Source organism: Phyllobates terribilis, unplaced genomic scaffold (assembly GCF_046119375.1).
Source record: "Phyllobates terribilis strain yellow unplaced genomic scaffold, ASM4611937v1 Scaffold_2__4_contigs__length_985480577, whole genome shotgun sequence".
Taxonomy (NCBI): domain Eukaryota; kingdom Metazoa; phylum Chordata; class Amphibia; order Anura; family Dendrobatidae; genus Phyllobates; species Phyllobates terribilis.
The window spans coordinates 869,372,229-869,385,875 of record NW_027362762.1 but is presented as its reverse complement, the minus strand read 5'-3'; the positions used below and the strand labels follow the sequence as shown (position 1 = coordinate 869,385,875).

The 13,647-nt window shown below is 44.0% G+C and overlaps 1 protein-coding gene across 1 annotated transcript in view; it reads right to left on the bottom strand.

Annotated features, from left to right (window-relative positions):
- Positions 1–13,647, bottom strand: part of VEGFD (vascular endothelial growth factor D) — a 140,734-nt gene that overhangs the window by 3,030 nt on the left and 124,057 nt on the right. The window contains exons 5-6 of the mRNA XM_073668065.1: positions 10,244–10,347; positions 5,570–5,744 (exon numbers count right to left, since the gene is read on the bottom strand). Coding sequence (XP_073524166.1) covers positions 5,570–5,744; positions 10,244–10,347 — 279 coding nt within the window. The remainder of the gene's footprint in view (positions 1–5,569; positions 5,745–10,243; positions 10,348–13,647) is intronic.

Sequence of the window (13,647 nt, the reverse complement as noted above, 5' to 3'; positions counted from 1 at the left end):
TAAACCATATTCCTACTTAGCTGTTCATACATAGTAATGGACACCTCCTTTAAAGGAGTTGACTAGGACTCATATACCGATGACCTATCCTTACAATAAGTCATCAATATCAGATAGGTGGGAGTCCGATAGAAGCAATTTGCATCTCTTGCTGCGGCAGGATGTACACAGTGTACTGAGCAAGAATGCCACAGCTCTAGACACGCTGTAGTGGCCGTTATTTGGGTTCTTGCAGCTCAGATCACATTCACTTCAATAGGAGCTGAGCTGCAGTTTCTGGGAACGGTCATTACACAGTGTATGGAGGAAACGTTCCTTCTTTAGGAAGTTTTTGAGGACTTTTGAAGCCTTTGTTCGGACAGAGCCTAGTTTGCAGCGGTTTACATCAGGGCGCTTCAAATAAGTGAAAAGCACTTTGTTTTTTTCCAAAACTGATGCAGAAAATAGCATCTAATGACTGAACATATGAGCAGCAAACTGGTTTTAAAAATGAATATAAAGCGTCTTGGAAGTGTTTTTTGAGTGATTTTTCAGGTGTTCTTTTAGAGCTATAAAATGCCTAAAAAAACTGTGTGCACATAACCCTGGAATGAAGGTGTCCCTTTCACAGCTTGTTCCTGCACAGTGGCACTACCAAGCACCCAGCTGTGCAGAAAACACCACTTGGATGAAGCAGCAGGTGTTCCAGTAACTCCACTGTACTAAGGAAAAACTGAATGGGACGGAAGTCCAGTGTCACCTTCATTGTCAGGATTGTGAGGGCTCCCAAAGATCAGACCCCCAATGATCATTGCCTGATAACATGTCTTAGCGATATGCCATCATTTACTGAGATGGGAATGCCCTTTGACATTCCCCTTTCATTAGTCTAGATAATTTCAAACCATTTATGGAAAACTGGACTGAAGAGGTATCCAGGTCCTGATGCTATATTTAAAAGGGGTTTTCCCATCTCCAAGACCCTATCCCGATATGTAGTAGGTGTAATAATAATAATATTAGCAAAAAACTCAAATTAGAAATATAATATAGTTTTTCTGATTCACTATGTCTCTTTCCTCATGTGCAGGCAAGCCCAGATTGCTAATCTGCCCTTCCGGGCACTCTGCCGGTGGGCCGCAGTGTAGCACTACTTGGGGGGCCGCCAGCCAGTTTTTTTACGGCTGCCGGCCCCTTTAATTTTCCGGGTGCCTGCCTTTGCCCTGGTGGTTCGGCTTCACCAGGGGCAGGGCGCACGCAGCGTTCATCATTTGAATCATGCAGCGCACATGTGGCTGGAGCCAGGAACGCGCTGACGCTGCTATGTGTCAGCGCTTTCTATGACCAGAGAGCGCGCACTCGGCTCTCCCGCCCACAGCCCTAGCAACGCTGCAGCCGGGGACCTAGTAACACAGCAGCCGCAGCCTGGCCCGAGCAGCAGGGAACCACGTGAGTATTTTTTTTTTATCAAACAGTACTTTGTGGGGCCATACTATACTATGCTATGTGGGGCCATACTATGCCATGTGGGACCATACTATGTCATCTGGGACTATACTATACTATGCTATGTGGGGCCATACTATGCTATGCCATGTGTAGCCATACTATGCCATGTGGGGCCATACTATGCCATGTGGGACCATACTATACTATGCTATGTGGGGCCATACTATGCTATGACTGTGGGGCCATACTATGCCATATGGGGCCATAGTATGCCATGTGGGGCCATACTATGCCATGTGGGACCATACTATACTATGCTATGTGGGGCCATACTATGCTATGACTGTGGGGCCATACTATGCCATATGGGGCCATAGTATGCCATGTGGGGCCATACTATGCCATTTGGGGCCATACTATGCTATGCCATGTGGGGCCACCATACTATGTGCAGCACTATATGTGGGACCATCATACTATGTGCAGGATTATATGTGAGGCCATCATACTATGTGCAGGACAGTATGTGGGGCCATCATACTATGTGCAGGACTGTATGTGGAGCCATCATACTATGTGCAGGACTGTATGTGGGGCCATAATACTGTGTGCAGCACTATATGTGAGGCCATCATACTATGTGCAGGACTGTATGTGGGGCAATAATACTGTGTGCAGCACTATATGTGAGGCCATCATACTATGTGCAGGACTATATGTAGGGCCATCATATTATGTGCAGGACTGTATGTGAGGCCATCATACTATATTCAGGACTATATGTGGGGCCATCATATTATGTGCAGGAATATATGTGAGGCCATCATACTATGTGCAGCACTGTATGTGGGGCCATCATACTATGTGCAGCACTGTATGTGGGGCCTTCATACTATGTGCAGGCCTGTATGTGGGGCCATCATACTATGTGCAGCACTGTATGTGGGGCCATCATACTATGTGCAGCACTGTATGTGGGGCCATCATACTATGTGCTGGACTGTATGTGAGGCCATCATACTACAGTATGTGCAGGACGGTATGTGAGGCCATCATACTATGTGCAGGACTGTATGTGAGGCCATCATACTATGTGCAGTACTATATGTGGGGCCATCATACTATGCGCAGGACCGAATGTGAGACCATCATACTATGTGCAGTACTATATGTGGGGCCATCATACTATGTGCAGGACTGTATGTGAGGCCATCATACTATGTGGAAGATTATATGTGAGGCCATCATACTATGTGAAGGAATATATGTGAGGCCATCATAATATGTGCAGGACTGTATGTGGGACCATCATACTATGTGCAGGACTGTATGTGGGGCCATCATAATATCTGCAGGACTATATATGGGGCCATCATACTATGTGCTGGACTGTATGTGAGGCCATCATACTACAGTATGTGCAGGACTGTATGTGAGGCCATCATACTATGTGCAGTACTATATGTGGGGCCATCATACTATGTGCAGGACTGAATGTGAGGCCATCATGCTATGTGCAGTACTATATGTGGGGCCATCATACTATGTGCAGGACTGTATGTGAGGCCATCATACTATGTGCAAGATTATATGTGAGGCCATCATACTATGTGAAGGAATATATGTTTGGCCATCATACTATGTGCAGCACTGTATGTGAGGCCATCATACTATGTGCAGGACCGTATGTGGGACATTCATACTATGTGCAGGACTGTATGTGGGGCCATCATAATATCTGCAGGACTATATGTGGGGCCATCATACTATGTGCAGGACTGTATGTGGGGCCATCGTAATATCTGAAGGACTGTATGTGAGGCCATCATACTATGTGCAGGACTATTAGGACTTTTGGTTTGGGGCCCCATGATTCCTATGTATGCCCCTGGCCGCCGTCTAATCTGCTCCAGACCAGCAGTCAGCCGTAGTGTGCTGTCGTTCCTGCGCCAATCTGCAGCAGTCTGGGTCACTGGGTGAGTTCGTGTTCTTTCTCAGCCCAGAGACACATTCAGTAAATCTAAAGAGGTTGTTCACTCTTAACATTGATGAGTTATCCTTAGGATAGGGCATCAATGTCTGATCTGTGTGGCTGTGACACCTGGCGCCCCCCACAGATCAGCTGTACTCTGTGCCGGCAGGAACTGCTCAGTTATGGCACAGCACAGCTCCGCCTACTGTATAGTGGCCACAGCAGGGTACTGCACATTCGTCACCTATTTAAATTATTAACAGGCGGATGTGCAGTACCCGGTTGTGGCCACTACACAGAAGACGGAGCTGTGCAGTTCTGTAACTGAGCAGTTCCTGCAGTCACCTAGAACAGCTGATCTTTGGGGGTGCCAGGTGTCGCACCAACACCGATCAGATATTGATGACCTATCCTAAAGATATGTCATCAGTGTTAAAGAAGTGCACAACCCCTTTAAATATTCATGTTTCTCTCCTTTGGATCAGAACTGGCTGGTGGCTGACTTTTGGGGCTGATGATGATTACATTTTCTCCTTACTAAAAACGGCCAGTTCTCCACCCAGTTTTGCACTAGGAACTCATTTGTCCAAGAACATATGACTTCTAGAAGTGCTGGACAATCAGTCCCTATATAAATCATATCTACTTGGCAAAATAAGCTACTGGTGCAAAACAGGCTGGAGAACTAGCCGTTTTTAGTAGAGGGACAACCCCTTTAATTTTTTCTTTATGTGGTGATAATATTAAGGTCTCGTTCACACGATCAATGATTGCCAGATAATCGGATCGATTATGGTAATGACATTGATCACACTCCGATCAGAGTCTGATCAGTGTCAGTTTTCTGTGGTCTGATTCTCTCAAATAAGAGTCGTATCACAGGTGCGGAGAAGATGGAGAGCTGAATTTCTCCATCTTCTCCATTGTCTGTCCTCTTACATCAGACTGTACCTGAATGACGTCTGAGTGCAGTCCGATGTTTGACTTGTATGGGTGATCCGAATTCCAGAGCCACTCGCAGCTTGCTGCAAATATCAGACCGATTTGGTCTATAGAGAACAACGCAGATCGGCACTGCCCATAGTATAACATTGGGCTGGGAGCGATCTGATAAAACATCGGATAGCACTCAGCTGTGTTATACGCCAGTGTGAGCGAGGCCTCACTGTGCCAAACGCATTCTCATCTGCTCCCCTCAATAGAAAGTAAGAGAATTGGATGAGAAGTGATGAGAATGTGTTTGGCAGATGACTGGTAGTCACAAGACAACTGGCTGATCCGCCTGGTAAAGCCGAATCCCAACATGATTACACTATGTTAGTAGTCAGGGAGCTCCACTAGGTAAAAAAACCCTATAACTAGGAGGTAGGGTGGGCTCAATGTATAAATTATAATTATTAGAATATGCACTGACCTTAGGTCCAACTGCAGCTAGGGGCATACACAGAAGAAATCCTAATTCTGGTTCCCCCTTTCAAAACCAAAAATTCTCAGCGGGGTCATGGGGCATTGGTGCAGTCTCTGAATGGCGGATCTCCCAGCTTTTAGTGACAAAGTAATTTTTCACCTATTGGACTCCTTTAGTGTTCTCACCCACAAACTGTACAGGAAAGTCTGCATAGAAAAGATACACTCCTATTTAAAAACAGCGATTTTCATGTGGGCTGCTTTGGTTTGAGTGCCAGGGCTGATTTTCAGTTCCAGTCCAGCGCTGTGTGCAGGCATTGCAGGACCTTAGGTATCCATGGTTTACGACCACTGGCAACTAGCTTACTATCTGTCACTATATCAGTGACCGTAACCATGGATATCTAAGGTCCTGCAATGTCTGCACATTGAGGAAAGAGACATAGCAAATCAGAAAAACTATACTACATTTCCTGACTCTCCCATGCACAGGAGCACTCTTTCTGCTGAACTCTCCTATGCGCTCTATGAAAGTGCCGCTGCCGGACATCTCCGGAGACGGTTTATCTAGTCGAGAAGAAAAGGACTGGCAGTCTGAAATCTGAAATGCAGGATCTTTAACTCTCACAACAATCATCTGTCCGGAGCCCCCACACATATTAGACTGATATTGGTTGGTTTGGCCGACATTAGTCTAACGTGTGTGGTGGGCTATCAATCCATATCATCAGTAGTCTTTAACTCATCATTGGTGGTCCTCACCTGCAGGTTTCTGGGTGAAATATTTTCTTCTTTTCACAGCAGCTATCCAGACTTTCACTGCATTCATTACAGGTACAGTTCTCGCTGTTGAGCACAAGGCTCCCGGGACATTTCAGCTTGCACACACATTCACAACTGTCTTCAAACTCCATGTGTGCGCCACATAAAGCCAACTCTAAGCCAAAAGCAATGTATAATATATTAATATCTATACGCAGTAGATAAAGGTAAATATTCATCTCATTACTTACAGACAGACTTGGTTCAGGCGGCTCAGATTTCTTAAAAGTGAATAGAACAAACTAAGATTGAAACCAACAGTAGTAGAACAATTGTAAGATTAGTTAGCAACTGCTCTTTATTAGGAAGGACCTATCGTGGACCCCAGTCAACTCTTAAATGTATGTTTTCTTCGGAAACGCTGCAGTGTTTCAGAGTAAAACATGCCTGTCTCAAGTGACGGAGCCAGTGTCTGGTACATGATGCTGCCCATGGTTCGGACAGCGTGTATCAACTGTCAGGTTCCCATTAATGAGTAGGAGAAACTTGAATGAACTCATGGACCAAAAATGGATGAAAATCGAGGTCTGAATGTGGCCTAAGTCTACAACAAACTCAAGGGCAAAAGCGTTTGCTCCTTTACCTATCCTTCTATTCGTTTCATGGCAAAACAGAGTTATTTAACACTAAATTAAGGCCAGGTTCATATATAGTAGCTGCGTGCCTTGTGGCAAAAGTGCATGCGTCTTTCTGTGAATGGCCGTGGTTTCGCAATGCAGAAGTTACCCATTTGTTTTTTTATAGGTGAAATGTTAAAAAAAAATTATGTACCTGTAAAAAAAAAAAGATACACAACAATTTTACTTAAAACCTGCGGCTTTGCCACTTGGTATTTGGTAATCTAGCTTAATACGAAATTTATTCAAGGACCAAAGCTGTTCAGCACAAACTCTTAAAGACAGCCACTGTCCATATGTTTTGTTTGGGTATATGGATGTTTAATTCAACCTAAAGAGGATAAATGATGAGAACATGACACTATACACACTGGCACAGCACCTGTTGGGGACATATTTCTTAACCATGATTTGTGTTTTATATTGACCCACTCTGTGAAGTCCATATACCATGTAAAGGTACATCCACATAAGAAAAAAGGGAAAATTAGCAGTGGCAAATTTCAAACAGAGTGTGGATTTCACTGTAGATTTTGTTGTGGAAGACAGGCGATGACTTGCTGATCACTAAGTGTTGCGCCGTTGGGAACTGCACCAATTGCCAGATAGAGAAATTTTTACCCCAACTACGACCGCCTGACCCCCTACTCCATTCGTTCTCTAAAAAGCAGCACCATAAGGAATGAAGAAGAGCAGTGGTCGAGCAAGTGCACTTCATCTCCATTCTAACGGGATTCAAATTTCCCTGTTCTACAGATCGATATGATTCCCAGCAATCGGACCCGAAGCAATCAATAAGTTATCACCTATCCTGTTGATGGGTGAGAACATGTTTTGACCGGAAAACCCCTTTAAGGGCATGTATGCATCTGATGTCTTTTAGATGTGTGCATAACCCCCTAGTTTTTCAAGCTACAGGTAACGCTGCCATTTTTTTCCTGAAGCATCTTTTACAGCATCTTCTCGGTTGTTGTTGTTTTTTTTGCAACATCTTTGTTGCCGTCTTTTTTTTTAACTTATATTGTATATTTTTTACTTATATTATATAAACTAGTGAGCAGCTGCCAAGCAGAAGCCGCCTGAAGAATGTTTTCTGCTTGCAACACCTTTTCTAACTTTGTATCTTTGGAAACTTGAAGGGGTTAAAAGAAGCTTCAAAAACTGAACATATGAATAGCAAATCGTTTTTACATTGCAGTGGATATGTTCCTTATTTTTAGTGTTCATTTAGCTTTTATTCAGGCAAGTAACGGGACGGGACATACCCGCCTAAAAAAGATGTCGTATATACAAACCCTGTGTGCTCATGCAGAATTCCGTGCAAATCGGTCTGATCTTGGACAGCTATGCATGGACTGGCCTCGAGTCTCCCCACCTGAGTATGACTGCTTCATATATTTATACACTGTGTGCAGAATTATTAGGCAAGTTGTATTTTAGAGGATTATTTTTATTATTGATCAACAACTATGTTCTCAATCAACCCAAAAGACTCATAAATATTCAAGCTTAATATTTTTGGAAGTTGGAGTGGTTTTTTTTTAGATTTGGCTATCTTAGGAGGATATCTGTTTGTGCAGGTAACTATTACTGTGCCGAATTATTAGGCAACTTAATAAAAACCAAATATAGTCCCATCTCACTTGTTTATTTTCACCAGGTAAACCAATATCAGTGCACAACATTTAGAAATAAAAATTTCTGACATGCAAAAACAAAAACAAAAAAAAATTAGTGATCGGTATAGCCACCTTTCTTTATGATGACACTCAACAGCCTTCCACCCATAGATTCTGTCAGTTGCTTGATCTGTTTTCGATCAACATTGCGTGCAGCAGCCACCACAGCCTCCCAGACACTGTTCCGAGAGGTGTACTGTTTTCCCTCCCTGTAGATTTCACATTTTATGATGGACCACAGGTTCTCTATGGGGTTCAGATCAGGTGAACAAGGGGGCCATGTCATTATTTTTTCTTCTTTTAGACCTTTACTAGCCAGCCACGCTGTGGAGTAGTTGGATGCATTTGATGGAGCATTGTCCTGCATGAAAATCATGTTTTTCTTGAACGATACCGACTTCTTCCTGTACCACTGCTTGAAGAAGTTGTCTTCCAGAAACTGGCAGTAGGTCTAGGAGTTGAGCTTCACTCCATCCTCAACCTGAAAAGGTCCCACAAGTTCATCTTTGATGATACCAGCCCATACCAGTACCCCACCTCCACCTTGCTGGAGTCTGAGTTGGAGTGGAGCTCTCTGCCCTTTACTGATCTAGCCTCTGGCCCATCCATCTGGCCCATCAAGAGTCACTCTCATTTCATCAGTCCATAAAACCTTTGAAAAATAAGTCTTAAGATATTTCTTGGCCCATTCTTGACGTTCCATCTTACGTTTCTTGTTCAAAGGTGGTTGTTTTTCAGCCTTTCTTACCTTGGCCATGTCCCTGAGTATCGCACACCTTGTGCTTTTTGATACTCCAGTAACGTTGCAGCTCTGAAATATGGTAAAACTGGTGGCGAATGGCATCTTGGCAGCTTCACACTTGATTTTCCTCAATTCATGGGCAGTTATTTTGCGCCTTTTTTGGCCAACACGCTTCTTGCGACCCTGTTGGCTATTTGCCATGAAACGCTTGATTGTTCGGTGATCACAGTTCAAAAGTTTGGAAATTTCAAGACAGCTGCATCCCTCTGCAAGACATCTCACAATTTTGGACTTTTCAGAGCCCCTCAAATCTCTCTTCTGACCCATTTTGCCAAAGGAAAGGAAGTTGCCTAATAATTAAGCACACCTTATATAGGGTGTTGATGTCATTAGTCAACACCCCTCCTCCTTACAGAGATGCACATCACCAGATTTACTTAATTAGTAGTTGGCTCTCAAGCCTATGCAGCTTGGAGTAGGACAACATGCATAAAAAGTATCATGTGATCAAAATACTCATTTGCCTAATAATTCTGCACACAGTGTATGCAGCTGTCACACTCGGGTCGAAAGAGCTGCGGCCATCACTGTCTGAGATCGGACCGATTTGCATGGACATCTGCATGAGCCCTTACTTTGCAATACAAAGGGTGAAATTTGCTGGATCAATACTCAGCATTAACTGACTGATTATAGATGTCAAATCTGCAGCGCAGCTCAAATTTCACAGCATGTGGAGGAGATATTGTTAAATTTTATCCATAATGCTGGTACTGCAATATGCAGCAAATTTTCTGCATGAATAATCTGCGGAATATCTGACTCTTGTGCACTTATCCTTATCGCAAGTGGCTAGTGGTGGACACTTCTTTAGATCTTACAAAGAAACAGAAGTAGTGTAACACCTGAAAGTTATTCTCTATAGGTTAGCAATGTATTAAAGGGGTTGTGCGGTACTTTAGATTACCCCACCATGTATCCCCCCGCAGATCCCTAAGACTTTTTGTAAATACCTTCTGCTGTTGATACTGCCTGTGAGCGGTGCTATCGGTGGCCGCTCACAGACATCACGTGACCCCTGGCTGCAGCCGGCTCTGACATCCGCTGATGCCACGACAAGTACTGACAGCAGCCGGGGGTCACGATCTACCTGGTTCCAGGTGGATGCCAGGCTGTGGGTGGGGTTACCCCCCCGCGTCATGCCTGGCATCCACCGCGCACTCTGCCTCTCCCCATTCATTGGGAAAGTGCGCGGTGGATGCCGGGTGTGACGCGGGGGGTAACCCTGCCCACAACCCAGCAGTCACCCCAGTACTGAGTCATACCTCACTTGTCGTGACGTCGGCGCTGGGGTCATGTGATGTCTGTGAGCGGCCACCGATAGTGCCGCTTACAGGCATTATCAACAGCAGAAGGTATTTACAAAAAGTCTTAGGAACCTGGGGGGAGATACATAGGGGGGTAATCTAAAGTACCGCACAACCCCCGCACAAAATTGCAATGGACAACCAGACAGAAAAGAAAATACATCTATGGAAACATACATGTCTATGGTATCAGCTGGTGAGAACAGTACCTTCCCTTCTTCTGATAAGTGGGGTATCCTTTTCAAGCACACACTCACACTTGGTACTGTTCCACTGGAAACCAGAAGGACAATATCTATTTTCTTGAAAACAACTAGAAAATAAATCCAGTAAAAAGTAAATAAAATACCGTAAATATTCATTTATTGATAATCAAATAATTACCCTGCTGGTACTCTGTGGCCCTATAACCGAGTAGTAAAAAACTGTAAGGCCATGTTCACACTAGGCATTTGTTCATGCCTTTTTTATGCAAATTTTCAGCTGCGTTTTACAGTACCAGCAAAGTCCGTGAGATTTCAGAAATCTCATGCTCACACATTGGTTTTTGTGTCATCAGTATTTTGTGCTTTGCATGGTTTTAGGTTTTGCAGCATTTTTAGTGAAAAAAACAAGTACAACAGTGTGTGAAACTCATTAATTTTTGTGGTTTTACCATCTTGTCTTGGTCACCTGAGATGGCAGTTTGGATTAGGATAGTTTAATTAAATTAGCGATATGTACAGTGTAAACATTGGCTGAGCTAGGTGTGAGATTGAACAATATCCGGGTTCCACAGAGGTATGAAATTGAACAATTCCTGTGCAACTTAATGGCAGACCATAGTGTGAAATTAAATAATGTCCTACAAACTCAATGCACTGCCAGTGTCTTAGAAAAACTATTCATGAACAATTCACCTCACCCACTTTTACATTTGTAATTCTGGTTAATATGGTTTCACATATGTCTTGCATTAGTGACCTGTGTTCATGCTTCTGTGGTTGAAGCAAAGCTGAACTTTGGGATCCTGAAAAATGCAGCAAAAAACACACCAAAACCTGCATTTTTGACGCAGCTTCTTTCCTGCCAAGAGATCATGTTTTGCTGCAGAAACAAAATGCTGAAAAAACGCTTAGTGTGAACATAGCCTTAAAAACACAAATTCAAAATCTCAATAGGACCCCTATGTTTATATGCATTTATACTTAACAGCTTATATGAATGGTTTTGTTGTATGCAGCAGGGGAACCATTGGACCCGCTCAGGCAGCACCTATTGCATACAATGCTGTCACAGTAGAGGAATAAAGCACCCAGCTACAGCAAGTATTAGAATAATATGCACATTAATGCTATAGGACATGGCAATAAAATAGTGATATCAGAGCTAAAGGCTAAAAGTCACAGCACATCATCTTCATATAAGGCTTTCTTCACACTTTCTGATATTTCCAGTATTGGAAAAAACAGTACCGGAGCTATTCATGTCCGTTTGCAACATCAGTGTGGCATCCTTGTGCCATGTAATTTTTTTTGGAAGGGTACCCCTTTTACTAAGCAGTAAAGGCTAAGCAAACAGTTGTGAGCTGTTATTAATATCCTGGGAACCTTTATGGCTATTGGCCCCTTCCAAGAATATTAACATCAGCCTCCAGCTGTCAGCTTTCCCTCAGCTGGCTAAGAAAATGATGGGGGACTCCAAGCCATTTTTTATTTTTTAATTATTTATTTAATACGCGCTAGACAAAGACAGCTGCCGCTGACTACAACTATTATCAGACTTGCCTGGTTTCGCTGATCGTAGGGAGACCATGTGACAATAATGACATAATGACAGTTGTAGTTAGCGCTATACACAGATGGCGGCTGCTGACTACAACTGTTATCAGACTTGCCTGGTCTTGCTGATCACAGGGAGACCAGGCGACAATGATGTCAGTAGGATTCAGCACCCGACGCCAGGGAACAGCGCTAAATGTACTGCTGTTACCAGGCATCGGTACGTGTCACACTGATGACACACAGATGTGATCCGTGTGTCATCAGTGTGCACGTGTGCAGGATGTTTTGTGGCCCGTGCTGCTGGTAAAAAACGGACATGTCAGCGTGTTTTGCCCATGGACACACGGTCCGTTGTAACACACTGGCATGTGCGCAGACCCATTCATGTGTCAGTGTCTCCAGTACGTGTGAAAACTGTCACCACACGTACCGGAGATACTGAAGTGTGAAGGAGGCCTAAGTAATATAGTGATAACACAGTAATGATGCAGTGATGCCACAGTACGGAGATTACAAACATAACATCTTGATACAAAAGTAATGCACACAGTGATGTCACAGTACAGTAATAATAAATGGGGTCATGTCACAGCGCAGTATTAATAAACAAGGCCCATCCCAGTAGCCATAGTAACCATTTACTAAATCAAATAAATATGTACATATATACAAACATGTTTACTGTATAGATAAAAAAAAGGAATCCATAGGGGTATGACATACAGGAAACCTCACCATTGCAATAGGAAGAGATGGAGTCCATTAATCCTAGGGGATATAAAGCTGTGTTAGTATGTCTGTGTATTGTGACTGTATTTTATGGTTGAGAAAGGTCATTTCGCCGTAAGTTAATGTTACTCTATTTTTGTCTCCTCACTGCTGTGATGTTTAAATATTTTGCAATAAAGATTGAATTTTTATACAGATCTCTATAGTGCCTCGGATATCTTTGGATTTGCTGCTGTTTTTGGACCTGGTGGGAGACCCTGCCGAGTAGCACATTCTCATCAATGGTGTATGGGAATTCTATACTGGACTGAGTATCTCGCAAATAGCCTCTTCAGAGAGGATGAGGACTGGAACTGTAGTGTCAAATCAGATCTCCTGCTTTGCACTGATGATGAGCAAATGCACTAAAACAAGTGTCTGTAAAAGGAGTAGCTGGCATGGCTTCTTATGCTAAGTCATGTGGCACGGCTCGTCAATATTGACTTTTAGGATCGCTGTATCCAATAGGTGGCACTAGAGTTCCTGTCCTCTTCCTCTCTGAATAGGCTATTTGCATATCTATTTCTAAAGGAGCACTGCATGCAGGCCTGGCGTCAGCACCCCGCGTACGCGGGCAATGTCGGGGCCCTGAGCTGGCGGGGGGGCCCACTCGCCGTCGGGCACCCCGGCGCACTATGGGACCCCTGAGCGGAGGAGTCCGATACCAGCGCCCGTGACTGGCCCCCCCCCCCCTGCTTGCTCAGCAAGGCACAATACACAATACTTACCTCTTCCCGTGTCTCTGCAGAAGGTCCTGTATCTTCCGCGGCTCCTGACTGTGACGTCTCAGGTCAGATAGTGCGATTATGTCTTTCCACCGCACACTCTGCTGGGCAGTCACAGCGCAGAGCAGGAAGATGGCGACGTGGCTGAGGAGTACGGAGCAGAGCAGTGGCAGCGGCAACAGGTGAGGTGAGTATTTGATTTTTTTTTTTTTTTTATGGCCCAGCATTCTGCATGGGGGCATTATATGGGGGCCCAGCATTATATGCTGGCCCAGCATTCTGCATGGGGGCATTATTTGGGGGCCCAGCATTCTGTATGGAGAACATTATATGGGGGCCCAGCATTCTGCATGAGGA